The sequence below is a fragment of the Protobothrops mucrosquamatus genome, unplaced genomic scaffold (genome assembly GCF_001527695.2).
Source record: "Protobothrops mucrosquamatus isolate PMUCROS unplaced genomic scaffold, P.Mucros_1.0 scaffold39, whole genome shotgun sequence".
In the NCBI taxonomy this organism is placed as follows: domain Eukaryota; kingdom Metazoa; phylum Chordata; class Lepidosauria; order Squamata; family Viperidae; genus Protobothrops; species Protobothrops mucrosquamatus.
Genome location: NW_015386421.1, coordinates 908,350 through 934,773, shown reverse-complemented (window position 1 = coordinate 934,773; position 26,424 = coordinate 908,350). Strand labels below are relative to the sequence as shown.

Genomic DNA, 26,424 nt, shown 5'->3' with positions numbered 1-26,424 from the left:
TTTCAAACATACGCCAACATTAGATGTTGGTATAAAAGAATGTCATCAGAAAATTGATTGCCAAGCTCACACGTCCTTGTGCTGTCCTCATGTGACTCTTCAAAGCCTTTTTCTGACATTTGAATCTACCTACTATTACAGACAAGCTGATTAATTTTCTCCTCTGGCTTTACTGCTGTTCGGCTCATCACCATGGAGACCCAGAGAGAAGGAAATCGTACTTGCAACTAACTAAGGCTTGTTGAAGATCATTCATAACCAATACACTCACTGGCTGCTGGAAAGTATTATTTGCTTTAACAAACAGAATAAAGTTTGGACTATAATTTTGAGGACCCTGAATACATTGGGGATGCTTTAATTGGTTCCACCAGAAGAAAGAACTAGATAGGCTAGAGTTATGTCTACAAAGGAGTAAAGCTTTTTATTAGCTTTTCTACCAAACGCCTCATAGCTCTATAGTTGCCATCTGCACGTCTAATAGTTAATAAATTTGTTTATATAAAATGCTAGCTTTTTTCCATTGCTTCTGCTTCTCCAATTATTCTCAGATTCCATGGCTGATTTTCTGGGCATGACAGGTTCATATATTGCGCTAAGCTATGACTTGAACAAGACACAATTGGCTGAATTCATACTAAACTGAATAATTTTGCAAACTTCAACAGAGTTCATGCAACATTCTATATGAAAACTAAACAAGCAGCATTATTGTTTACTATTGTCTAATACATTGAATAACACTAACGATGCACTTTCTTTCATATTATGCATCACATTTATTCTTCCTCAGGATTTGGATTTTATCAGTATAGATGTCATCCCATGCCTATTCCAGGCATGCCAGCTTGCAGTGTTGAAGTATTAAATATAGAGATTCTAGATGTAAAATAATAGGACTGCGAAAGCATCTAGTTGTCCAATGGTTATGTGTACCATTGTCATCTTCCAGAGAATAGCCAATAAAAAAAATCCCCCTCCATTACAAATTCCTGAGTCAGCTTTCTGCAAACTAATAATGTTCACGCACACTGGAACGGCACCTTCTAGAATTCTAGCCAGCTTGGCCAAAGGATACAAGTTGGGAAGACTGCTCATTGTAACCCTGGCAATTACAAACATAAACAGTAATAACTGGCATGGTAATATTTCAAACTACTATGTGCAATCTTCTATTATTTTGTCAGGATGGTTACACCCCATAACTACCAGCATAGCATAGCAACTGAAACTCCAAATGATACTACAGTTCTTTCCTACAAGGAAATATGAGTAGCCAGTACCTTTCAGATACTGATAAATATAACCCTTTGTAAATATCTGGAAACGCTTTTCAAAATGACAGATATAGCATTTTTTCACTGTCGTAACTGTGAGATGGGGTTCCGTTCCAGACGACTGCTAGAGAAGCACACCGAAAAATTCTGCATTGGACGAGAAATGGCAATGCATATAAAATACTGGCACAGGCAGGCACAGCGTAAAGGGAAAGAGCCCAAGAAAACAGAAATGGCAGACAGCATGGTAAAAGGAACGGCGTGATTTTTATTAATGAAAATTATTTTGAAAGTTACTTTGATTGGCCTGAAGATGAGAGCAGGAGATTGCTTGATAATGGACTTGATAATAATCCTGCACTTTATACCTGCACTTTTTTCTGATAGACTAGTAGGAGATAAAATTGTTTTGTTTTTGTATGCTGAATAACCACCTATATGAAATTGTCTTGTTTTTCCTTGTAAAACCTTTATTCTAGGTACCCAAATTTTCTACTTGAGAGTCTTCAAAGGAACAGTCAGTGGAGTAACACATGGAAGTACTTGTATGTTTCAGCTATTCAGTATAGGAATGCTAAATTTGTCATCAAGTAAAATAAGTTTTTTAAAACGTTTAGAAGAAAAAATGGCACAGGAATGGAGGAGAATTGTAGTAGTGCTCATATACAATATGTCTGTAATTATGGCACTCTAATGATTATGAGCCCCCCTTGATACTTGAATAAATTAATTTCATTCAATACCTCCTTATTGCAACCAAGCATTAGGAAAAGATTAGATGCATGCATTTGTTTATTCTATTACTACTATTACTAACAGTACTACTACTAGTGGTAGTAGACAAATTTTTAATTTCTTCTCACAAACATTTCGTTTTCCTCTTGAAAGTATAGCATGACTACTGCTGGCTGGCAATTATGGGACCTATAGCTAATATATAAAAGACATTCCAACCTTCTTGAATATGTACCTTGGTCATACAGTATTGATTTATTTTCTCTCTTGGTTGCTGGTATCTAATGGATCAACATTATTAGCTTCCCGTGTCAAAGCCAGAAAAAGACAATTTCAGACATGTCAAGGGGAATGGGGAACACGAACAACAAGTCCATAAAGTTCAAAGCTCCGAAGATAATGGAAGAGTTTCAGATAACCAGGCCTTGAAGAAACTGACCGAAGAGGTAAACCTTTGTCTTTCTCATAGATGACTCTGCTCCTATCAGCTCATCAACCTCTACCAGAGTAATTAACTGATTTAGGACTTAGACATTTTAAACTGTACTTTGGCTTTTGGATAATTTTAGCATATCAAATTTCCAGCATCTAGTTCAGATTTCTCCTACAGACTGCTACTACATGGTATTTCCTGATAAATGAAATAAGTTAATAGTATTCAAGTATGAATCTTGATATAGCAATGAATTAATCAGTGGTTTTTTTAACCAACATTTATAAAGGAAGTATGCTATTTAGTAATTTTTCTGTTTTACAGTTCCACAAATTGAGGATATCACTTGAAGGCACACTTCCAACATTTCGGACACTCCAGGTAAATGAACATGAAAAAATTTAACATTTGGGGGGGGCTGAAAAGAGATTTATAACATCACACATACAGGAATACAAACTCAGAAAAATCTATGCAGCACTGTTTTTCTGTTGTGTCGGACTAGGGCTACAGTTTATTTTGTAAATTATTATCGTTATGATTCCTTGCACAGTCAGCCAGATGTTCAGACTGGATCTGGCATTTTTTTCAAATCTTTCCCAAGAACGTGGGATAGGCAGATGTGGATTTTGATGGTGTTAAATTACAAGCTTATCACCATAATTTAATTATTATAATTATAATATTTATAATTAGCTGTGTAATACAGAACCACAATTCACATAGTATGTTTTTTCGGTTCCTTGGGGAATTACTCCAAACTCACTTTTGTAAGTATTATGTATTACAAATATTCAGTTTATGTTGAGGCTTCAGCTAAACACAAATTACTATCCTTGCTCTTCCTGCTATTTCAATTTTGGATTATGGTGATATGCTTATAATTGCCAAAACTATATGGTGGAGTAACTTCATAAAAATATCACAAAATATAGCATGTGCAAAACTGGAAAATAAAACCTGTATTGCACCCAAATCAAAAGAGTAAAAAGAGGGATATTACAGTAAACATACTTAAATAATAAAGTGATTCTTAAGAAGACGTTTGCTTTCTTAAGGCTGCAGTAAAGATTTAAAAACTAATCAGGACCTTGAATAGGTGGTATTGAAAGAATTAGTACAATGCGATGGAAGAAACTACCTCACCTATACCACTAAAAAGATCTGGTTTTCATGCATACCACCTTTTTCTTGGGTACACATTTGCCCGGGAGACAGATATATAGCATTCATGCTGATGTAATTAATATTTCTTTCTAATTGCTTTTTTTTTGTCAAATATAGTAGGAAGTAAGAACAGAATGTAAATGCACTCACTTCTAATGTGGTACTCTATACTGAACCGGAAGGTGTGTCTTGCTCTCACTTTTTTAGTATTTTAAAAAATACACCTTCTTTGTCTAGTGATTGACCGCCAATTATTTTAATTAATAATATTTAATGTGGGCATGTGCGGCATCTCCCCAGTCCTAGGCCTTCAGCTGGGTTTTGTAAAAGCTTTTCGCTTTAGGCCTCTGCCACCATGTGCAGAAAAAAAAAGGTTCAATCAATCAATTAATTTCAACTTCTCGCGGGAAAAAAAAGATCTCGCAAAGTTGGAATTGATTGATTGAACTTTGTAGTTCCACCCAGTCTGTCCTTACCACCACAGCCACACCCATCCAATTGGCCACACCCACCCAATTGACCACGCCCTCCCAGCACCCGACGATACATAAGTGGGTTTTGGGTTGTAGTTTGGGCACTCGGTCTCTAAAAGGTTCGCCATCGCTGAAATAATTGAATTTATGTTAGGTATGAATGGTGCTATGCTTCAGATGTTGCTACATTATAATTCCTAGACATTCCACCAGCATGGTCAGTGTTGATGGAGGTTGGAACATAAGGTTCAGCATCTATCTTTGGAGGACTACAATTCCTTGCTCTTGCTGTAGAAGAAACAACTGTTTGAATCTTGTGTCTTTCCCTGACTCTTAGAATGAAAACCAAATACTTCACCAGCAAGAATACTGTCAGCGTCAAAGGCAAATAGTAGATGCACATGAGCGCCAGTTGGCTGAAATCCAAGCTAGCAATCAACACCTGGAACAGCAAAAAGATGGTAAGTTGAAAATTAGAGATTTTGCTGAATTGTCATCCTTTTGTTCCTGGTTCATATTAAGGAGATACCTGAATTGGAGAAAAAAGTAATAAAGAAGGATAAATGGGCTTTCATTTAGCCAAAAGTGTTTGAGACTAGCACACAAGGGTAATTATGCCATGTATACCAGATAAGAGAAGGAAGCAATTAGTCAAAGGATACCAACTCAATGATGCTTGTACCTGATATTTTATGTATGGAATTTCCCAACTCAAAAGACAGAGGAGACCTGGTTCTCCTCAAGAGGAGGTTTGAGTGTGGTGTATCAGAGTTATTCAATCCAAAGGCAACAAATGATCTCTACATGTATAAATTACAATTTCACGAAGAAAAATTCAAAACCCAACTTTTACTCTAGCATGTTAGATTACCTTTCTGTGGTCTTCTTTATGGAGAACTACTTTATCATTTGAATAGTTACTTGTAGTGTTGTCATATGATTAAGATGTAGGTATATATATATATATAGGTAGGTATTAAAAATGACACAAAAGACATACCCATGACTCCTGGGAGGATCCATAGTAGAGTACAAAAGTAAAGAACACCAGGAGAAAAAAGAGACTCTAAAAAATATTTAATGGTTAAAACATTGTCTTGTTGGTTTTAACCATTAAATATTTTTAGAGTCTCTTTTTTCTCCTGGTGTTCTTTACTTTTGTACTCTACCATAGGTAGGTATATATATATAGAGAGAGGTAGGTATATATATATATAGGTATGTGTGTATGTATATATATATATATAGGTATGTGTGTATGTATATATATATATATATATATATATATATATATATATATATATATATATATATATATATATATATATATATATATATATATATATATATATATATATATATATATATATATATAAAATAACACAAAAGACATACCCAATATATATATATGATCTATGTAGGAGATGACCAGGCTGAGCCCAAGGGAGGGGTCAAAAGCATCACCAGTCATGAGTCCCTTCATGCCCACAAGAGTTCTAAGTCCAGCCCACCTTGAATTCCTTCTACTCTTATCTCCAGCTAATTTCTCTTGGCCGTTGATAGTTCAGATTCTTGCAGAGAGCTCATAAAGCTTCAATATATCCTTATACCCATTTGAACTGTCAGGATCTCCTGATTTTCCTGGCGTTTGACAATCTACTCCTTCTGAGAAACAGGCCAGAAGAATATATATTAATGAAACATGTAGAAAGTGTTTCTGAGCTAAATGGATTAGGATTCCAATATATTTTTAAGGCAAAATGGCATACTCCACATCTAATATTGTGTGTGCGTGTGTGTGTGTGCGTGTGTGTGTGTGTGTAACCATTGCATTAATTGATGCAGTTGTTCCAGCCCAATTTGTTCCATTTTGTATTTACCTAGAAATTCGTACACGCCTGTCAGAGCTGAAATTAGGAAATTCATCTTCATCTCAGATAGAAGAGTTATTGATGGAGCTGAATACCCAAGAAAAAAAGAACAAGTTGACTTTGAATGCACTGAGGGAACAAGTGAAACTTCTGCAGGCAGCAACAGAGAACAGGTAAGACTCCAAGACAGAGAACTCTGGAAATGAACACATTTTAAAAAAGATTTATATGACAGTGTTTTAGTGCATACTATGTGGGACATCAAAGATAGTTCAAACCATATTAATAAGACTTGTCTGGAAATTTGTAATATGAGTGTTGTAGTGTGCTTGAAAACATAAATAAGCATCACCAATGAATGGAGAAAGCAAAAAGGCCCTTGTATAACATCCAATTCCCTGCTAAGAAATTCCAACAGGTGAGGTCAAGGAGAGGAGCCTTTTTCGTTTTGGCCCCCATCCCTGTGGAACATTCTATCACCAGACATGAGAACTGTTCCTACCCCTTTAGCCTTCTGGAAGAGCATTAAAACTTTGCCAGTTGTCTTGGGGCTCTGAGAGGGGTGCTCACTTCTGGAGCTGTTGATAAGGTAAAAAGACCTCATCTCTATGCCATCTGTCTTAATTTTGGTTTTTGTATTGTTTTTAAATGTTTAATCTCCATAGTTTAAATATTTTAATTATTTTTCTTGTAAGCTACCCTGAGCACCTTAAAGGCGAAATAGGTGGCATAAAAATTAATAAGTAAATAAATAAGCGCCTCCTTTTTCATTTTTAGAAGCAATCTAGAGTCTACCACCAATAGAAAGACAGATAGCACTGTAAATAAAATGGACAAGAACGCCATCTTCAAGTCTATGATGTTTCCAGCAGCTGTTGGGCCCCTCTCTTCTGAGATACAGTGAGTTGGAAGACACTGTAAGAACATGTAGTATAATAGTTTCTGTAAAGTCAGAGTATATAGGAATTATTATATCTGTAATTGTTTCTGCCTATAAAACTTTCCCACCACATAGCAAACCTGCATCTGCAACTCTTAAGGCCATTTTCTCTAGCATCACTCAGCTACCTTGTGGCAATATAAAACTGTACTTTTCATGTTTCTTGACATGATGATGGCTGAATAATAATATAAAATATCACAAATTGCTAGTGACAAAATGTCCTAAATTGATTTTCTACACAAAATGTGGTCTCCAACAATTGAAATTACAAACTTTTTACTATTTTGAGAAGGCTTAGCTCCATTCCCAGTGGGACCAGTGAATTAACCAAAACCCTATAGCAGCTGCATGAAATGCAGTAACTGAACAGAAGCATCCTTTTTCATCAAGTTATCTCCGTGCCATGAAAAGTTGCATTTTTGGGGAATGCAACTATTAAATATATAAATAGAGAAAAAATTGTAACAATTCTTGATGATGACTGTTCATATTCCTGACAGGATGCTGTACCTGACTTACTTGCAGAATGGAGGCAGTGACCATCACATCCTCCGTCAGATGTGTGAACTGCAGCTGGAGGCCTCAGCCCTGGAAAAAAATGGCACAAAGCCTGAACAAAGGGGTAGAAAGAAAAGTGAGTTATGTTTTCCCAATCAACTTTACCCCAAATTTGAATATTGATCCTACACTTAAGCCAAGAATGTTTGCATCTCTCTTGAGCTCAGCAAAGCGTTAACAGATAATCACTAGATTTATACCACATGCCCAAACTTAAACTATAATTTATAACTTCAATGGTTGGGTTCATCCAAGACGGTAAGCCAAAACCAAATAAATTGCAGTAAGATTAACGTGAAGTCTTAACCCAGTCTATGAGGAAACTGCCTTCCACTGGATAGTATGACCTTGCCTATGAAAACTCATGTATTACGCATGTGTGAATCTTTAAGCTGAATTATTGATAGATCTTGTAAATCTGAAATCTTAGCAAATGCTTCTTTCCTCAGTCACAACTTGTAGCTCTCCTTGCTTCTGATTGAGTCTCCTTCCTATCTCTACAGAATATGAAGATAGTCTCAACTCAAAAACTTTGGATGCAGAACTCTTGTCTGTTGAGCTAGAGAATCAGCGTCTGGAAGATGAGATACTAAAAATGAAAATTCTGAAGGATAGAAGGAGAATGGAAAATGGTAGAGTTCATAGCCTTTTTTTGTAACTGAGTAAAGATAGTGGCCACAAAGCCAGCATTTTCAAATTAGTCTACAAGATGCTGAAGGGCAAATTACTTTCACAAGAGTTAAGAAGACATTTTTATAATTAGAGGTTTTGGTTTATAGCAGGAGTGACTGCGTGGGGAATTCAGGAAGTTGAAGTCCACAGGTCTTAAAGTTGCCAAGGTTGGACATCCCTGGTTTATAGTTTGCATCTACACATGGCAGCAGTAAAGTTTGGGAACCAAATTAAATATGCTATCTTAGAGAAATGTTGACTGCACATTCAACCCTTTTCTGCCTTGAAATGAAAAAAAACAAAAACAGAGAGTCAGTCCATGCATGAAATGGGAGGAGAATAAAGGCAAAGAGGGATACATCTCCTTTGATTCCTGTGTCGCCAGTGCTGTAGGACGCTCTTTTTTGAACACAGGTCTATTGATCTTCTGAAAGCCCAGGTCACAAAAAGAATGATGAACATGTTTACCAGCCTACCAGTGTTCTTAAGATTGGCAAGCCTTTGTCCAAAAAGAGCTCAATTGTTAGATCAGTAGGACAGAGAAGAGATATAAAGTAAAGGTCCTGGCCATCCTTCAGCCCATTAAGAGCTGAGCTATTCTTGAGGTTTATCAAAATTACCCGAAGGCCTGAAGAGGGATGAAGGAATGGCCTTAACAGACAGGAGGAAGAACTGATGCCAAGGCAACAATCAGTTAAAAGGGGCCTGAATCCTGGGCAAGAACGTAACCTGTGTAAATATCTCAGACAACCCCCTCCCCAGTTCACAGGAATATAAAGGGAGAAAGGAGGAGTGAATTCAGACTTCCAAACTTCTATTACCACGGCTTCACAATAAAACTATAACTCACCTACATGTCATTGGTTTCCTCATCTAATCTACCTTGAATTGTTGTAAAGGCCAGTAAATGGTTCTACAGTTTCTAGTTAAATGAACTAGAAGGACAAACTGGTAGAACATGTGTCAATGTTATTCTGTCTGCACGTATCTTAAATGCTAGCATGGGCAGCTGCAGCACCTCAAAGTATCCTATAAAACATGGGTGTCAAACTCTCCACGCCCCGTCATTGGATACAATGCTACATTTAATGAGCTTTTGTGTGTTGTTCATTTTCATTAGGTTCTTTGGACTTAGAGCTGGACAAGTTGCAAGAAGTACACATGGCAGAAATGGCTCAGCTACATGCTGAGATTGGCAGGCTGAGACACAAAACTGAAAGAAGAAAACTTCAGTGGCCTCGAAGGGGATCATCACCCCTTCTGCCACCTCCTATAGCACCACCTCTGCCACCTCCTCCTCCTCCTCACCTTGGATTCCCTGATCCCACCATTCTGACTAGAAATATGGTGAGTGCCATTTTCCCTGGAGAAATTTGAAAGAGGTTTTGCAGTTATATAGAACTCTTTGATCTGCACGATCTGCTGTGCTTTTGTTTATAATGCATATTTTCTAACAAAGAAAGGCAAGAAAACATTGCTCCTATAAGCACAGAGAAAGTAGGCAGAGTTTTCTCTAGGATGGGACTTGTTTTTTTCTAAATTCAACTCAAGTTCAGTGGATGGATCATGAATCTAGGCTTTGAATGAAATTCAAATTTTGATCTCTAGCTTTTATGACAATATTTTTCTGTCATATTTGTGATGATTTCATTAACTTTAACTCTCAGTTAATGTGTAGTAAAGGAAACAGTGTTCTGGAAAAATGAGCAGGACACACAATCTATACAATGAGTGGCTGTAGTGCAGTTTTGCCCATAGTTTCCTTCCTTCTTCCCTTATTTCAATACTTTGCCTCAGGGAATATACAAGAAAATCTTGCAATTTCTCTTTCCAACAAATTTGCTTTAGCATCCGCTGACCCTTGGTTGCTGAGTTGAAAAATCAGCTGCCATAATTAGTCACAATTACAGATCCCTATTTACAGATATTTTTGATTCAAGTGATGGCATGCCATAAAATGTGTTCAATGTTATATTGAAAAATACACCTACTAACTACTGGAAGAGGAAAAAGAATATAGCAAGACATTTTTGCATTTATATGTTCATCTTAAAAAGTATTATGGTGCCAAATTTCAATGTCTCAGAACTGGTTTTGCATTTAAGAACTCTTCCACATGGCACGGTTCTCCTTTTCCAGTCCTTGCCAAGCATCTTTTTTTTTTTTTTTTTTTCAAATTTTTTTTTTTTTTTTTTCAACATAAAAAAAAACACAACACAAGTACATCACAATTGAAACCCCCCCCCCACCCGGACTTCCCAAACCTAATCCCAGGATACTATTCATCTAAAAGTAACCTTATATTAATATCCCTAACTCCACAAAATGTAATTCTACATAAGTAGGTGAAATATATATGTATGTATAAAAAGAGAAAAATTTTTTATCTAAAAACCTAACCTATATTCCACCATTCTATGCTTATTTTGAATATAAACAATCCATCTTCTCCATATTGATAAAAATTGTTCATTTGAATGATCCTTCAAATAAGCCGAAATCTTTGCCATTTCAGCAAGATGCGAAACCTTCACTCTCCAGTCCTCTATTGTAGGTAGAGCTTTACTCTTCCAGTTTTGAGCTATCAGCAAACGGGCAGCAGTTAAACAATACAACATCAAATTCATTTCTTTTACATCCAGATTATGTGTAATACCTAGGAGAAACAACTGAGGCAAAAAAAAAATTCTTCTTTTAAAAACTTGCTGTAAATTCATTGCCAAGCATCTTAAATTCAACCATCTAATCATCTTAAATCCTGAGGGTGAAGGTTCGTTCTCCAAGCTTGAGGGTTGGTTTCCAAACGTTTCGTTACCAGGTTAGGTAACATCTTCAGTTTCGTTTAGGGGATGTCTGTGCCAGTGCTCTTCTATTTATAAGGGCTTCAGGTGTGGGTGTGTCAAGGGAGGGTCTTGTGATGAGTCATCAGAGAGAGGCTTGTGATGGGTCTTGTGATGGGTAGGTTACTTCAGGTCAGGGTCGTTGGAAGATGTGAATTATCAGTGGGTCAAGGGTGAGTCCTCAGTGAGAGGCTGATGATGGGTCCTGTAATGGGGAGATTATCTCAGGCCAGGGTCATTGGGAGGTGATATTTGCAACTATTGCATCTTAAATCCTGTTAACTTCAGAGCATTGAGAATAGGCATGGACTTCTATGAGCCAGTCACTGTTCTTTCCTGCCAAATAACAGCAAAGTGCAAAAATAATAATTCAGTCAATAGTAATAACAAATATTCTCTCAACTTCAGTCTCCATGTGGGGAAAAATATCCTACTGATCCTTAGTCTTTTCAGGAAAACAGTTTGGCTACTCAGATGTGAAGATATCAATATCTCTATATATAAATTCCATCTGAAAGTGTGATTATGATATAACACCATACTTTTGCAGCCAGGCATTTTTCCAAACAGGTACTATCAAGGTTGCAGGTGCAGGTGGCACTTTAGGTCAGTGGTGGCAAACCTATGGCACGGGTGCCAGAGGCGGCACTCAGAGCCCTCTCTGTGGGCACGTGTGCCGTCGCCCCAGTCCTGGGCCTTCAATTGGGTTTTATAAAACCTTTTCGTTTTAGGCCTCTGCCGCCGTGTACAAAAAAAAAAAAGGTTCAATCAATCAGTCAATTTCATCTTTTCGAGGGAAAAAAAAGATCTCGCAAAGTTGGAATTGATTGATCAAACTTTTTAGTCCCACCCAGTCTGCCGTTACCACCGCAGCCATGTCCACCCAATGGGCCATGCCCACCCGGCACCCGACGATGCATAATTGGGTTTTGGGTTGCAGTTTGGGCACTCAGTCTCTAAAAGGTTCGCCATCATTGCTTTAGGTCTTCTGTGTGCGTGTGGGCAGGGGGATTTCCTGCTTGCATATGTGGGGAATAAAAGGACACAACTTGCCATTAATGCTTTTTTACAAGGGCACTTTAAACAGTTCATAGGTATGGAGTGGGGTGGGTATCACAGGGGTCTGGTAATGAACGCAGCTCACAAGTGCCTGGAGGGGTAGACCACAATTTGTCTACCATTTAATCTTTCCAGACAGTAGCATGTTAGAAGAAGTCCTTGGTGGATATGTTTGTTTAGGATATGCTGTTAAAGAATTAATTGGATTTTGCTGATAAAATTCATAAATGTCCTCTTTGTTATAGAATCCCATGGGATCATCTGCTGCAGGAACAAATCAGTACTTTCTGGATCCCTCTGACACACTAGGACCAGCTCCATATGATCCAGTGTATGTAGTACTGTAACCTATAATATTCAGTCCTGAGAGACATTCATGCACATGTACAGACAGTCTTTTCTAAATAAGTTGCAATTAGAAATCACTGCTGCATAAAATATTTTGTTTTTTAAAAAATCAAGTGGCCACTTTCACACGAAGTAAATATACTCATCCTTCTATTCTTTCTCCATCCAAGCATATAGTGATTTTGATCAAACTATTTGGGTATGATGGTTCTCATCCAGCTCTATAGAAAAAGTAGCAACATGGAATACTATGAATTTAACTAACTCTATTCTCTCTCTACAGATCTGGTTTTGTAATATTCTATGATTTTCTTTTGGGATTGGATCCTATGTTCTACCATGTTCGCCTGGTCTCTGGCTTGTATCGTAATGGGCAGCAACTAGGGAAGTCCACACCTCTTCCCATTGTCTCCTCTGATATGGGCCACTCTCCACAGTCTCTGATGGACAGGCAAAGAGCGTGCTGTGCCATCTTAGCAGCTAGACAGCCAGTCCCAAGGTGAACTTCCAAGCTATTTCCATCATGTCACATCTTTTTTAATCAGCAAGTAATTGTGTGGACAGCCATTCAGTTGGCAATTCTACTATGGTTTTGTAACTGTACAAATTATTTCTAAATTCTAGAAAAATATTTTCTTAATAGCAGTACAAAGTAAAGTTAAAGGCTGTCAAAGTAAAAATATCGAATAATATAGTATTGCTATTTAATATTTCTATATCTCCAACTGAGTGCCAACTACTGTCATTTCTGTTCTGTGGCTATATTCATGAGGTACCATAGATTGTTTAGTATACCTTGTAGTATTATTTTAATATGTCAGATTTATTCTAAGAACTTTTGAAAAGTTTCGGCTTGTTTGCACTGGGAACAATATGTAATCTAAATATGCACAAAATGACTTCTTTTCATCCAGTTTCAGGTTTGCTAAATTCTGCTTCTTCCTATTTAGGAGGTAACATTACACTAACTGTGTATATTTTCTTAAAAGTCATGGTCTATGCTACAGCACATTATGAAACAGACATACATCGGATCCTTCATCAAAAGTGGCCATACTATTGTGGATTTCCTGTGTTTTTCAGAATCCTTCCTTCAACCTCTATCAGCCTTGTAGCTGAGTTTCAGGCTTCTGGAGGTTTTGATGTTTATGGGCAGGAAATCCAGAATTTGGCTCCCCGAGGATGGGCTAAAATCCACATTTTTGACCACCTGCACCAAGTGATGAGTGGGCATTGGAAAGTTCCTATACGACTACTTCCTATAAAACCAAGTCTTACTGAAGAACAGTTGAATGGTGTGCCCCAGGTAAGAAGGAATAGAGCAGAGCAGAGCAACAGCCTTCCTACCCAAACAATTATTAGTTATAAAAAAGGTATTCCAGTAGTTTTTCATAGCCAGCTTCTTAGTATTTATTGTGTTTGTGATTTTAGACAGATTCTCTGCCAGATCTCATCCAGTCTACCACTGATTCTCAAATTGATTATTCATTCTTAGAATACCTGATCTTTGGCAATGTATCAAATTATATATGCTCAACCCATCGTGTTTGCATTCATCTGTCTGTTCTGATCATATAAAATTCCCTTTAATTTCTCAGGTTGGCAAAACTGAGCTTTATTTGCGGCTGGTGAACACAAGAGATGCTGATTTGCAATCAATGGCTGACATCCAACCTGGCAGTGCTTCCTTATATAAATACCCTCCTACAGTGAGTTGCCATGTCAGAAACAAAATATATACCAAATAGGAACAGTTGGAACAATTAATTTCTTTTGCACATAAAACTTTACTTATTGCCTTCCTTCTAAATATTTATGCATGCTCAAGTTTGCTCCTGATGCTGCAACTGTAACCCATTTTTTTTGGCATTTTAAGCATCTGTGTGTGGATGCGCGTCTAATCCTAGTACTTGAAAAGAGAACTTCTTTGAGAAACAAATACACACGAATATCCAAATTCATAGGATAGGAGAGCACTTTCCAGACATGCTGCTAATTCAAAGTGTCAAGAGAGTCAGATTGATCCTATATTTTTAACCTAGTTAGCAACTACCCCAGTCATACTTTCTTTCTACTGGATCTTCTAGCATCACACAATTGCAAGAACTGCCATTTTGGAGAATACAGAGGACCCATTCAAATCCTCTAGTTCCCCAAACTGGTAGTGCAAATTTCTGTGCTAGGGGAAGACTGAAATATTCTTTAGACAGTGAGCCCTTCCCCATTTGCCAAAAAGGCAACAATGAGCATGACCATGCATTTGCTTGGAAAATATAAAAAGCATGTGTTGAGACAGAAAACTCGGTAGTGGTTGTTAGTATGAAACGGGAAGACTCAAAATATCATTCTGTTGGACCATGGCTGTATTCAGCAATAAGGATGTTTAGGAAACATCTATTGTAGAAAGAACCTCTCTACTGTATTATTTTATATCACTTTCCAAGAGAAGAAGCGTTTACAAACTTAAGGTAGTAAGCTTGAAAAAAGCCAGCAACTCCACATTTATATTTGAAACAATAAAGTTGTAAGCTCTTGAGCAGAGTTGCAATCTTCAGAGTTAAAGTGCATTGGTTTGTTACAGCAAAGATAACAGACTTACATTTATTTTATTTTATTTTTTGAGAGGAGACCAGCTCTCCTATCGACATGCTGCTTACAATAATACTCTTATGCTCTCTTCTCTCCTACACAGGCATCCAGTTCCACAGCGCCTCCTATCGATTTTCCTCCAACCCAGCATTCTTTCCATCCTGCCCCCACCAGCCTGTCCTTTTCTGCTTCTCCTTACACTGGTTTAGTTGACCCTCCTCCTAATCAAGAAAAGTCTGTCCAGCTAAAAACTAATGAAAGGTGAAAAAGGAGGATTAACTGTTTTCTCCCTCCAAGATTTCTTTCCTTTCAATTTTAAAACAAATCAGCATAGAAATATAGCTCCCTGCCCCTGCCCTGTTTGTGGTTTGTTTAAAAAGCTGTTATAATAAATTAAAAAAAATCTTTCTAATAAGACATATACTTCACTTTATATTCAGCAGTTTGGCAACTACTTAGTACACATCAAAAGTAAAGAAACATTATATTTCAAATCTTAATGGCGCACCCTTTTCTTTGAGCTAAAAATCAGGCAATCTGGTGAAGTACGTAGTACTTTTTCCAGATTAACTAAAGGTATCAGCCTTTGAGTGCCACAGCACACCATCAGGGGCATGTGTAACCTGATGTAGGATTTAAATAGAGATGCGATGGGGAAGACAAGGTGATTATGCAAATTGCGTGCTACACAGATTACAGGCACCTTTTCAATTCAGTAGGGTAGTATGTGAAAAAAACATTTTTAAGATCCTTTACATCACTTTTTATATCTAACTATCAAGCACTAAGTCCCATCAAATTATGTGGAGCTCACTTTCAGATAAATAGGCTATAATTTGCTTTTTGAAGAGATAATTGCGGTATAAAACCTTTTAAACTATTAAGCAACTTTAAAAAAAAAAAAAAAGTCCCTAATACTAGTGAACATTTTTTATTTATTTGTTTATTTATTTGACTTCTTTGCTGCCCATCCCATCTAGAGGCAACTTACAAACAAATGTATATAAATAGTCTCCTGAGTAACTGTGAAGTTTTCAAAACAGTTGTTATCGGAAAGCTTCTCATTGAATATCCATAGCTGTGGTTATGATCAGTGACCAGTGTTATAAATTGTCTGACTGAAAAAGGCACCACAGTGATATACAACTATATAGCTGAATTCCTGATGATTTAAATTAGAACTTTCTAATGTTAGCTTATTCTAGATTACTCTGACTTTAGCTCGTTTGTTGTGTGTGGTTTACTCTTTGTTATTGCTTTGGGGTTTATTTTGCTGTGCCCAATAGTTTTCCAAATAAATGCAGTGATTAATTGATCAATTACTTGTTTTTTCTTCCTATGTTCCAATTTGTTACATAGGTACATTGTACCTATCTGTACATCTATATCACAAATTACCTTTCACTTTCCTCTCTGCTCTCTAACATCCAAATGGGTATGTACTGGGTTTCTTAAAGAATCTTCTGGACTTTAATGTTGTGCTCTGTTCATATTCAACACACACACAACCCCCCTCCTTGTTCGTGTCCCTCTTCTTCCACTACACTATTTTCCTGACTGTGGCATTGGCAGCACCTAGAAACAGATCAGAGGCTTCTCCAGCCTATTCCAGGTAAAGATTCAGTGCAATTTGATTTTCAGATTAATTTTTTTCTCTCTCTGCATGTAGGAAGATTTATTTTCTTAGGGTTTTTTTGGTGGAAAATTATTTTTCCCCCTGGGGCCTGATAAAGATGGTACATATTATTTCGTGAGATGTGGAAGAAGAATATCTGAGCTAATCAGCATCTAATAATTCCAGCAGAGGTGAAAAAATACCCCCAAGTCCAATTGCCGAGCAGAGAAACTGCAGGCAGCCAAAAAAAATACGACTGGGAATCATTCTTGATAGAGTGAAAGGTGCCCCTCCAGGCAAAGGGGCCATCCGGCTGACAGGTTACCATCAGAAAACTGGTCAGGTAGGTAGCAAATGTGTGAATTTATCATTGGTTAGTCCTTAGTTTACTGAACTGTGACTTACTGAATTAGCCTAAATGTTCAAGTTTACACACTGCCAATCACATTTTAAATGTGTTCTAAAAACTGAATTTTAATGTGGCATATCATTCAATTTGAAGATGGAAGAGCATGCAAGTTAAATATAAGTTCATACATCTGTATTTTATGTCTAGGTATATAAAGGAAGTTAATTTAGGTAGCCATTGTGATGTGTAAGTATCAATTTCTACAGTGTTTCTTATTAAGTCAAATTTATTCTTTTATGTATAGTTTAGGCATATTTGAATTCTTGTTGCACTTATGCATATCTAGAAGATTTGGCTTAAATGCTCTTACGTTCTAATTTTTCTATGGGAGAAAGGCATATTTCATCCATTCAAAAGGCACAGTTCTTGGTATTTTTATGAACTGAAAAAGATGTGTCTAAAATCCTGAGATCTATTGCCAGACAATAGACAATATTGTACTGAATAGATGAAACAATTTGACACAATAATTTCTTACATTGGCACCCATTAGATGCAGAAGAGTACCGGTATATTGTCAACTGCAGCTTGTGAGGTGCCTGAAGCCTAGCCAGAAACAAGAAGAGCTAACAATTACTGTAATCTAATGTAACTTTATCAAGACTTTTCTATAAATCATAAACTTTGAGTTAACAAGCATCTATATGTAAGTGAATTCAGAACAGCTGGATTGGTTATCCAAGGTCCATAATGTATATTTGGACTATAGCATCCCTCACGTTTTGTAGTCTGCAATTCATGTTATTAAGCTTTACTGGAATAGAATCATCCAAGCGTTTGTCTCAAATATAAGAAATGTATTAAATGACTTAAGCAAGGAGATGAACTCTATTTTTCTTGATCCTCTCAGGTGATTTGCACCAGCAATTCAGGATTTAATTATTGCACTAATTTCATCAGATCAGATATTAAACACAGTTATTTCCTATTTGGAGAAGAACAGGTATGCAGAAGGCTCAGATTGTGGGACTTATATTTCTACAGGAAATCTTTATACTGTTCCAGAATCAGCTTTGCCCCTGAAAGATCTTATTACATATTCAATTTTCATCCTGCCTTTATTACTTTATAAGTAACTCAAGGTGGTGAACATACATAATGCTCCTTTCTCGTCCTATTTTCCTCACAACATCCCTGTGAGGTGAATTGGGATGAGAACGAGTGACTTGCCCTAAGTTACCCAGCTGGCTTTCATGCCTAATGCAAGACTAGAACTCACAATCTCCCAGTTTCTAGGCCTGTACCTTAACCATTGCACCAAATTTATACAATTACCTACTTAGCCGTAATTAATTCCCTACTCTTGCGAAAGGCATTTCTTCTTGGTCTGCAATGTTGAAGCTTTGCAGAGATTGCTGGTGAGCATTTCCAATTCTGCCTCTCAATTTTCAGGTCTCCATTCCCCATTTTGTTAAGAAATTCTTTTACATGTGTGTCACTGGTTGTAGAGCTCTCTCATGGCAACTGCTTGGATTTATTTGCAATTCATTGTCATGCACAATATGTGAAAAGGGAAAGGGTATTACTGAATGTTTCTAGGTCTGTGGGTAAATCAGATTCACTTAACAACCATGTTACTAATTGAACAACTGCAGTGATTCACTTAACAACTGTGGCAAGAAAAGGCATAAAATGGGGTAAAACTCACTTAGCAACATAAATTTTAGGCTCAACTGTGGTCCTAAACTGAGGACTACCTGTATAGATTTTGTGGTGACAAACACCTATTTAAAGCAATGATAGAAGGAATGGATGGGCAATGGCGGAAACATTGGAGCCATACATCTTTCTACTGAACATTGTAGATTTCTTTTGATCTCCTCTCAGGTAATATTTTGGGATGTTCTGCCACAAGAAGATATGATCCTTGTTGCTCGCTTTTATCACTGCCCCAATGGAAGGGAAGCATCTGCATTCTGGGACAACAAATTCACCTCCCATTATCCATCATTAGGGAGTGAACAATGGTTAACTGCCTGGACTGTGTTCAGACTAACCAAGCGGTTTGAATCTTGTGAAGTGATGTTTGCAGGTATGTGCTGGTGTTTTAGATGTCTTGAAGCTATGATTCTCTTCAGGAATCAAGATTTTCATGGTGCTCCTCTCTTACAATAATAAAATGATCTCCACTCTGCCTCTATAGGTGCAAAGAAGGAAAAGGAATCCAGAATGACTACGTGGAATATTGGAACCCACACATCATCTCTGTATCAAAGTCCTGTGCCACCTATAACAGTTTTGCCCACTGTGGTAAGTCCACTCAAATGTAGCATGCCAAGGTTTAGTTTAGGAAATAGTAAATACATTAAAGTTAAGGTAGCTCCTCCCCCCCCGTTAAGAAAATGTTATTCACATTGTAAAATGGGACAATCTGGTTTGCTTTTAGCTTAATGTCAACTAAATTAAGAGCCAAGGTGGCGCAATGCTTAGATTGCAGAACTGAAGCAGGCTAATTCTGCTGACTGAGGATTTTGTTCAGTTCTGACCAGCTCAAGGTTGAGTCAGACTTCCATCCTTCCGAGGTCAGTAAAATGAAGACCCAGATTGTTGAGCGCAATATGCTGACTCTGTAAACTGCTTAGAGAGGCCTGTAAAGCACTATGAAGCAGTATAAGTCTAAGTGTTATTGCCAAACCAAGCCATTATTTATCAGCATGGTTTACAACTTTGTATATTATATAAACCTAGTATGATTTTAGTCAATAAACAATAGATTGAGCAAAAATGTACATAATATGCCAGTCTGTTGTAAAAATCCAGAGATGGCCCCCCAATCCTATTATTACTTCAACGTTCTTAATTGACCTAGTAGTTTTAAACATTAAACCATTTTAAAAGCCATGTTTTACAAGCCATAGAAGCAATGTCATGTGTGTAAGAATCAATTGATTTAGTTTTCATTCTACTCTATGGGAATGTTCTGTGTCTTAGTCAAGCCTTATCATTTCTATTTTCACTTTAGCCAGAACACAAAAGGTATGGCGATGCTATTTTGAGGCTACACATCTTTAGCACCCAAAAACCTGAGCTGCCTTTCCCACCAGAGTCACCAGCCATACTTGATCCTACAGAAAGCTAATCCCATACAAGTGCTAGAGGAAGAATAGTTTGTTGTTGTAAACTAGGATGGCTTGGACTTATCTATCCGAAACAGAACTGGTAGAAGAACCCAAAGGGTTTTTTTTTTTTGCAAGACATCATTCAAATAACATGGAAAAGAAGTCAATGTTTTTCTCCAGTTGTCTCCCCAGTACAGTAACTACTCAAACACATGCTGTGTTCACATGCATTCAATTTGTCTGACAATTAAATAAAAGGGGTTTTATTCTTCATCTTGAGGATTTTGTTTTTGCAGCGATTTGTTTGTTGTGTTTTGCGACCTTCTTGAATGAATACACTTTCTGATTTGGAAGTTACAGATAAATTTATTGATCTAGGATTAATAATCTATCATATGAAAAACTATTGTGGAAAGAGCATGGCCAAAAACAAGTTACTCTTACCTTGGAAAGATATCAATCCCTATATAATCATATGATTTATAAATGATACTATTCACTCTGCTTAGGAACTAGATCTGCACTAATATAGTAATAAAAAGGCTGATTTATATCATTCTATGTAATCAAAGTAAATAGTGTTTTAAAACTGTTCTTTTCCATTTCCCCCCTTTTTACATACTTTTTTTACTTCAGTTAAATAAATTCCTATTTTTGCTAATGTAACTACCACTTCTTAAAATGGAATATGAATATTCCCTTCCAAATAATTTAAATTTATTTACCATCATATTCTGCATTTTTGATACTTAAGATCTTATAATTATTTCCCATAGTCTTCCTTTAGGTTAATGGTCATTCAAAGAATTTCAAGGCTAAATGGATTTGAATTCAAATTGAGCATTTTTTAAAGGATGGCTTATCTGGTTTTAATGAGGGTGTGAAATGGTGTAAATATATTTGGATAGGCAGCACAAACTGTACTTTGCAATGGATGTAATGGCCTATTTATGAATACATAATAAACTTTTTATGAAAACAAAATACTGCAAGATGCTAAAAACTAACACATGCATCTCTCCTAGTTGGGTCTAGTGCTTAAGGCAGCAGACAAGAAAGCAGGAGACTGTAAGTTCTAGTCGCACCTTAGGCCTGAAACTGCCTCGGTGACCTTGGGCCAGTTGCTCTTTCTCAGCCCAGGTTGTTGTGGGGAAAATAGGAAGGTACGTTGGATATGTTTGCTGCCTTAAAGGATCTTAAACTTGGACTTGAGTGAAGTTGTCATTGAAATGCCCATGTAACCATTCCCCTAGATTGCAATCCTGGCTCTCCCAATTGCAGTTAAACAATTGTGTCAACGCTGCTAACATCGGATGTTTTGCTTTGACAACAGTTGGAGATGCAACCATTTTCTTCTTATGTTTTACTTTTATAGTTAGAATTAGATGATGCTGGGGGGAGGAATGTGCATGAGAGTTTAGCTAGACATAATACTGGACCCTAGTGTGTGAACCAAGGTTAATGAAATAAGAGATAAGAATTGGCAGGTTGGAGAACAGGAGGGAAAGCCTGCATTTCAAACTAATTGGAGAATGTGATTTATGACTGTTAATTGGAAGAGGGAATTGTGCTTTGATACTATGTGCTGAGGAGGGGAATTTAATTTTTGGCTTCGACTGTGTTAGATGCTATGCTGCTCAAATAAAGATTCTTTAAGATAAACAATGCCTCAAAGTTCTTTGAAGAGTTTCATGTCGGAACCATGACAAATTGCATAGGGTGCCTCAGGGGGTGGGTGAGAAACCGCCCCAGTGCTCATTGGCATGCAGAAATCTGGCATGGGCAGGGAGTTCCTGGCAATGGTGGGATTCAAATATGTGAACAACCGGTTCTCTGTGTGGATGGCTGCTTCCGGAAATCCATTCTGGGCCTGGGCAACAAAAAATTAACTACCAGTTCTGCCGAAGTGGTACAAATGGGCTGAATCCCACCACTGGTTCCTGGCCTTTTCCTTATCCCATTATCTAGGGGATTCTTTCCCTGTCCCACAATTCCTGGATTTTTTTACTTTTGCCTTTTTCTGCAGCTGCTGACAGGTCTGCCCAGCTGATGCGAGGCACAACTAGGAAGCTAACAACAGGATCTTTCTTAAGACTGGAAAGAGCCTACCAGACATGGTGGGGAGAAAAGACCCAGGCCTCCTGGTATGGTGCAGCAGGAATAAGTAGCCACTGAACATGCCAAGGCAGTTTTGTGCATGCTGGTGGGCTGGGTGGGCAGTTGAGATGGGAGGGGCTCTCTTAAAAGGAACTTACATTAAATTCAGCACTCTTTACCACAGAAACCAATCTCTTCAAGTAATATCTTCAATCAAGCACACATCTGAGGAATAGATTTAACTAAAGACTTAATTCCCTGAAGGTAGCTCTGAAAAAAAAAGCCAATTGCCACAGGGGATTTTTTTTTGCCAGAGTGAGTGCAGATTGTTAGATGCTCTGACAACAGTGCTCTGATGTATGTTTTACCTTGCACAGCTATTCTGGTGAAATATTTTAAAAAGTACACACTTAAAAAAGATAAATTATTTTGAAAAAAATCTCTTCCTGGAACATTCCCTTCATAGACTACTAGTTTTAAGTGAGGAAGGAGCTTGTCCATCCCATTATTGTTATAAGTTGTACCAACTGGAACATACATTTCCAGGAGGGTCACCTACAATGGGCAAGTCATAGATGAAAAATCAGATTAAATACAATCCATTGGAAAGGAAGTAGTAATCCAGTCCAGTATTGTTAAGAAAACCAATGGACATTCATAACCAGTGCACCACCGGCCTATTGGAAGATGTTAGAAATTATCCAACAAACTACTAGAGGAGCAGAGGAAAAATACAAATACTATTGGTACTTATGATGTCATTAAACTAAAGCCAAAAGGACCTCCAGTCACCAATATGACTGAAGGCAAAAAGAAATCCAGCACTGCAAAGATATGTATATCATTGCATACCATTGATGAAATGTCAAAATCATGAACCAAGGCAAACATGATGTTGTCAGAGCAAGACTGTGAACTTTAACATTGTGTGAATTAGTGAACTGAACCACTTCATATTAAAAGAACAAGAAAATCATAAAAGAAATCCAATTATCGTCATTATTAACAGAATGTTGATGTTGGTATTCTGATACAACCCCCAAATGATAGAATTATCTCAATTTTGGTTCAGGGCAAGTGAATCGATTATCATAGATATAAAGGAAACAAAGCTGAATGAATTTATGATGATTTGACACATCTATTCAACACCAAGAAGAAAAAGATGCCATAGTACTCTATGTGACTGAAATGATGAATAACAGAAAAATCTGGCCTTGGTCTATGAAATGAACCATGACACAGATGTCATGGTTCCGAAAGAAATAACTTTTCAAAGAACTTTGAGGCTTAATTACCTTAAAGAATCCTTTAATAGATTACATGATTCGGCACGAACAGAGGAAAGCCAAGAACTAAAACATCCCCCACCCTAGTTCTCGTGACGGAGCACAACTCCCTCCCTCCTTTCACAGTCATCAATCATATGCTCCAATTAATTTAAAGTGTGAATCGTTCCCCCGTCTATTCTCTGTTATTACGCTCTGCTGTTGCTTTGACCTTGGCCGTGCTATGCTAAGATAATGTTATTATTCACAGGCATTCCTCCCCACTCATATGGCTAGCAATGTCTGCTTTAACCAGTGAAGTGATATGTAGGCTAAATAAGATATGTTTGCTTCTTCACATATGTCGAGCAAGAACATCCAATGTTAGCAGACTTGACAACAGAACAGTTCTGCCAAGAAAAAGTAACATTTATAGCAAAATACCTTCTTCCTATAACCTAAAAGAAAAGTGACTCTACACAGACATCATTGAAAGCAAATTAATTATATATTCTGCAAGTAAAGATAGAAAAACTCTCTTTCATCAGCAAAAGCAAGACCTGGTGCTAATTGTAGCTCTTTCTCAAACAACCTCTTATATTACTTAAAACAAAAAGAATTAGACAAACAAGATACAATTTCAGCAATATTCCATGATTACACAGTAAAGATTTGGTAAGATGAGTTTTTATACCTCAAGATATGCTATAGTTCAGGGGTGCCAAACTGGCGGCCCACTGGTTGGATGTGTCATAGCAAAACCACGCCCACCCCATTGCCGGCAATGGAAAAAGTCATGATATGTTGCAACACGTCAAGTGATATGGTGAGTTTGACACTCCTGTTATAGCTGAAAAAATCCAGAAGGTGAAAGACAACAGGTACACCAAATAAATGCAGAATTCCAAAGAACAGCAACAAGAGACAGATATAGTTAAATAATTGTTGCAAAGAAATAGAGGCTAATAAGAAAGAACAAAAAACTTATTTAAGAAAAGTATAGAAAGCAAGAGAAAGTTGAGTTATATAAAATGTTGCAAAATATCATTGGAGTGGTACTTCCCAACCTTAGCAGCTTTAAAATTGTGGACTTCAACTCCCAGAATTCTCCAGCCATCCAAAGGACTTGAAAAATATCAATTTATATTCCAATACTAAAAAATATGCTAAAGAATGCTCAAATTACCAACGATCAGTCTCTCATGTAAAGTAAGGCTCAAGTTTGTATTCTGACTAACAACATATAGAACTGCCAAATATCAATAGGTCTCTCAAAGAATAAAGTTTAAACTAGATTCTATAAAGACAAAAAAATCTCAAAACACAAGAAATTGAAACAATTTCCACAGCATTCCACAATTGTTCTTAAGTGCAAAACATTAGCACTACAGCCATACTTTTCTGAAGTAGCTCAGTATCAAAACCAATGATGTACTAGATCAGTGGCCCCCAACCTTTTGGGCACCAGGGACTGGTTCCGTGGAGGGGTTTTTCTGTGGACCAAAGAGGGTGTGTGGTTTCGTGTGCTGCCTGCATTCTGTGAATGGGGCTTTGCTTGTTTGCGTGGCCTGGTTTCTAGCATGTTGTGGATTGGTGCCAGTCCACAGACCGGGGGCTGGGGACCCCTGTACCAGATCACTGGTAGGCACATATCCTTAATTATGTACATATGCCGCAATTGCCAAAGTATTTTGCAATTATTTATAACTGCTGGACCAATGGAAGTCTGGTCCCAAACATTTCAGAGCATTTAATCCGTGCACTACCATCGCATTCTAGCTGAATTTTTCTTTTCTTGGTAAATGTAAAACTAGAAAAATCTCAATCGGAAATCCATTACATCAGTATACTTTAGTTTTAAAGTCTGAAATTGAAGTTGCTATCTCAAGAAGCCCTAAATGTCCACGTCAGTTCAGGTAAAAGGTTCAAATGGATATATGTCTTAAAATATCTTATTTGCCCGTATTAATAAAATGCCATCATTATTAGTAAATCTTCCAAATTCTTATATTCTCATCAAATGCTACTTTCTTATGTGTCTCACTCAGCTCTACCTCAAGTCTTATTTTATCTTGGTGCAAACAAGAAGCTAAAAATGTATCATGTATTAGATAAAAATGTTTATCAATAAGGCTAGTGATGAAAAATATTTCATGTATTTTTAACTCCAGGAAAGAATCAACAAATTGCATTCGCTTGCAGAGTAGACACAGAAAAGCATAGTGTGCGCTTACTTAGAGGTTTGCAAATCTACGGGGAGAGACAATGATTGGTCCAGTGCAACGCAAACTATCTGCAGTTATTTCTCTTGAAAAGTTGTTGTCTGGGCATGATACAATTATAGAAGAGCTTTCTTGAAGGACGTTTATCTTTTCCTTAATTCTTGCTAACTAGGTACTTTGTTAAAACTACATTTCAGATTTTATACTGTTACTAGTAAGATTGCATTGTCTCACACTTAATTCCTAAAGGAGTTTTAGAGCCACTGATTTTGTCCTATCTACAATCCAAGAAGCTATATTTCTGTTTGGATCAGGGTTCAATAAGTTCATATTATTGAGTGGTTTTTCAGCTTTGAGTACTAAGTAGTAATCCTTCAAAATGGACTATGTGCAAACTTTCTGACTCCACCTGGGTTTTCCTTTAGTCATTCTTTCCTAAGATTTCTTAAACTGAGGTTTTGTCATAATCTTGACACTTTGTCTCTATGAAATTTCAAAACTACAATTTTAAAATAAACAGAAACCTCACATTTTAGACTAGAGAGTTTTAAAAACATACTTTTCCATACATTTTTCTTTTCCTATCTACTTATTTTGGTCTGAGATTTTTTGGAAGATTCCCACTTTAATCTTGAGAAACTTACTGTACCAAAATGGTAAGATTCAACAGTACTTTTAAGTATTAAAAAAACCAGACAATAAGTAACTACCATGCTGATTGCATGTAAGGCAGATAACCAAATTTTGAAGCCAGAACACTAACTTAATAGATTTTAAGATTTAATTTTA

General features: G+C 37.0%; 1 protein-coding gene across 1 annotated transcript; it reads left to right on the top strand.

Moving 5' to 3' along the window:
- Positions 1–1,246: 1,246 nt before the first annotated feature.
- On the top strand, positions 1,247–15,287 carry CCDC17 (coiled-coil domain containing 17). Its single transcript, XM_015811339.1, has 14 exons — positions 1,247–1,524; positions 2,315–2,458; positions 2,770–2,826; positions 4,423–4,546; positions 5,970–6,129; positions 6,734–6,856; positions 7,400–7,533; positions 7,961–8,089; positions 9,250–9,476; positions 12,274–12,359; positions 12,660–12,875; positions 13,460–13,682; positions 13,975–14,085; positions 15,069–15,287. The coding sequence occupies exons 1-14, from the start codon at positions 1,339–1,341 to the stop codon at positions 15,228–15,230; spliced, it is 2,082 nt and encodes a 693-aa protein (XP_015666825.1). The 5' UTR covers positions 1,247–1,338; the 3' UTR covers positions 15,231–15,287.
- The last annotated feature ends 11,137 nt before the right edge of the window (positions 15,288–26,424 follow it).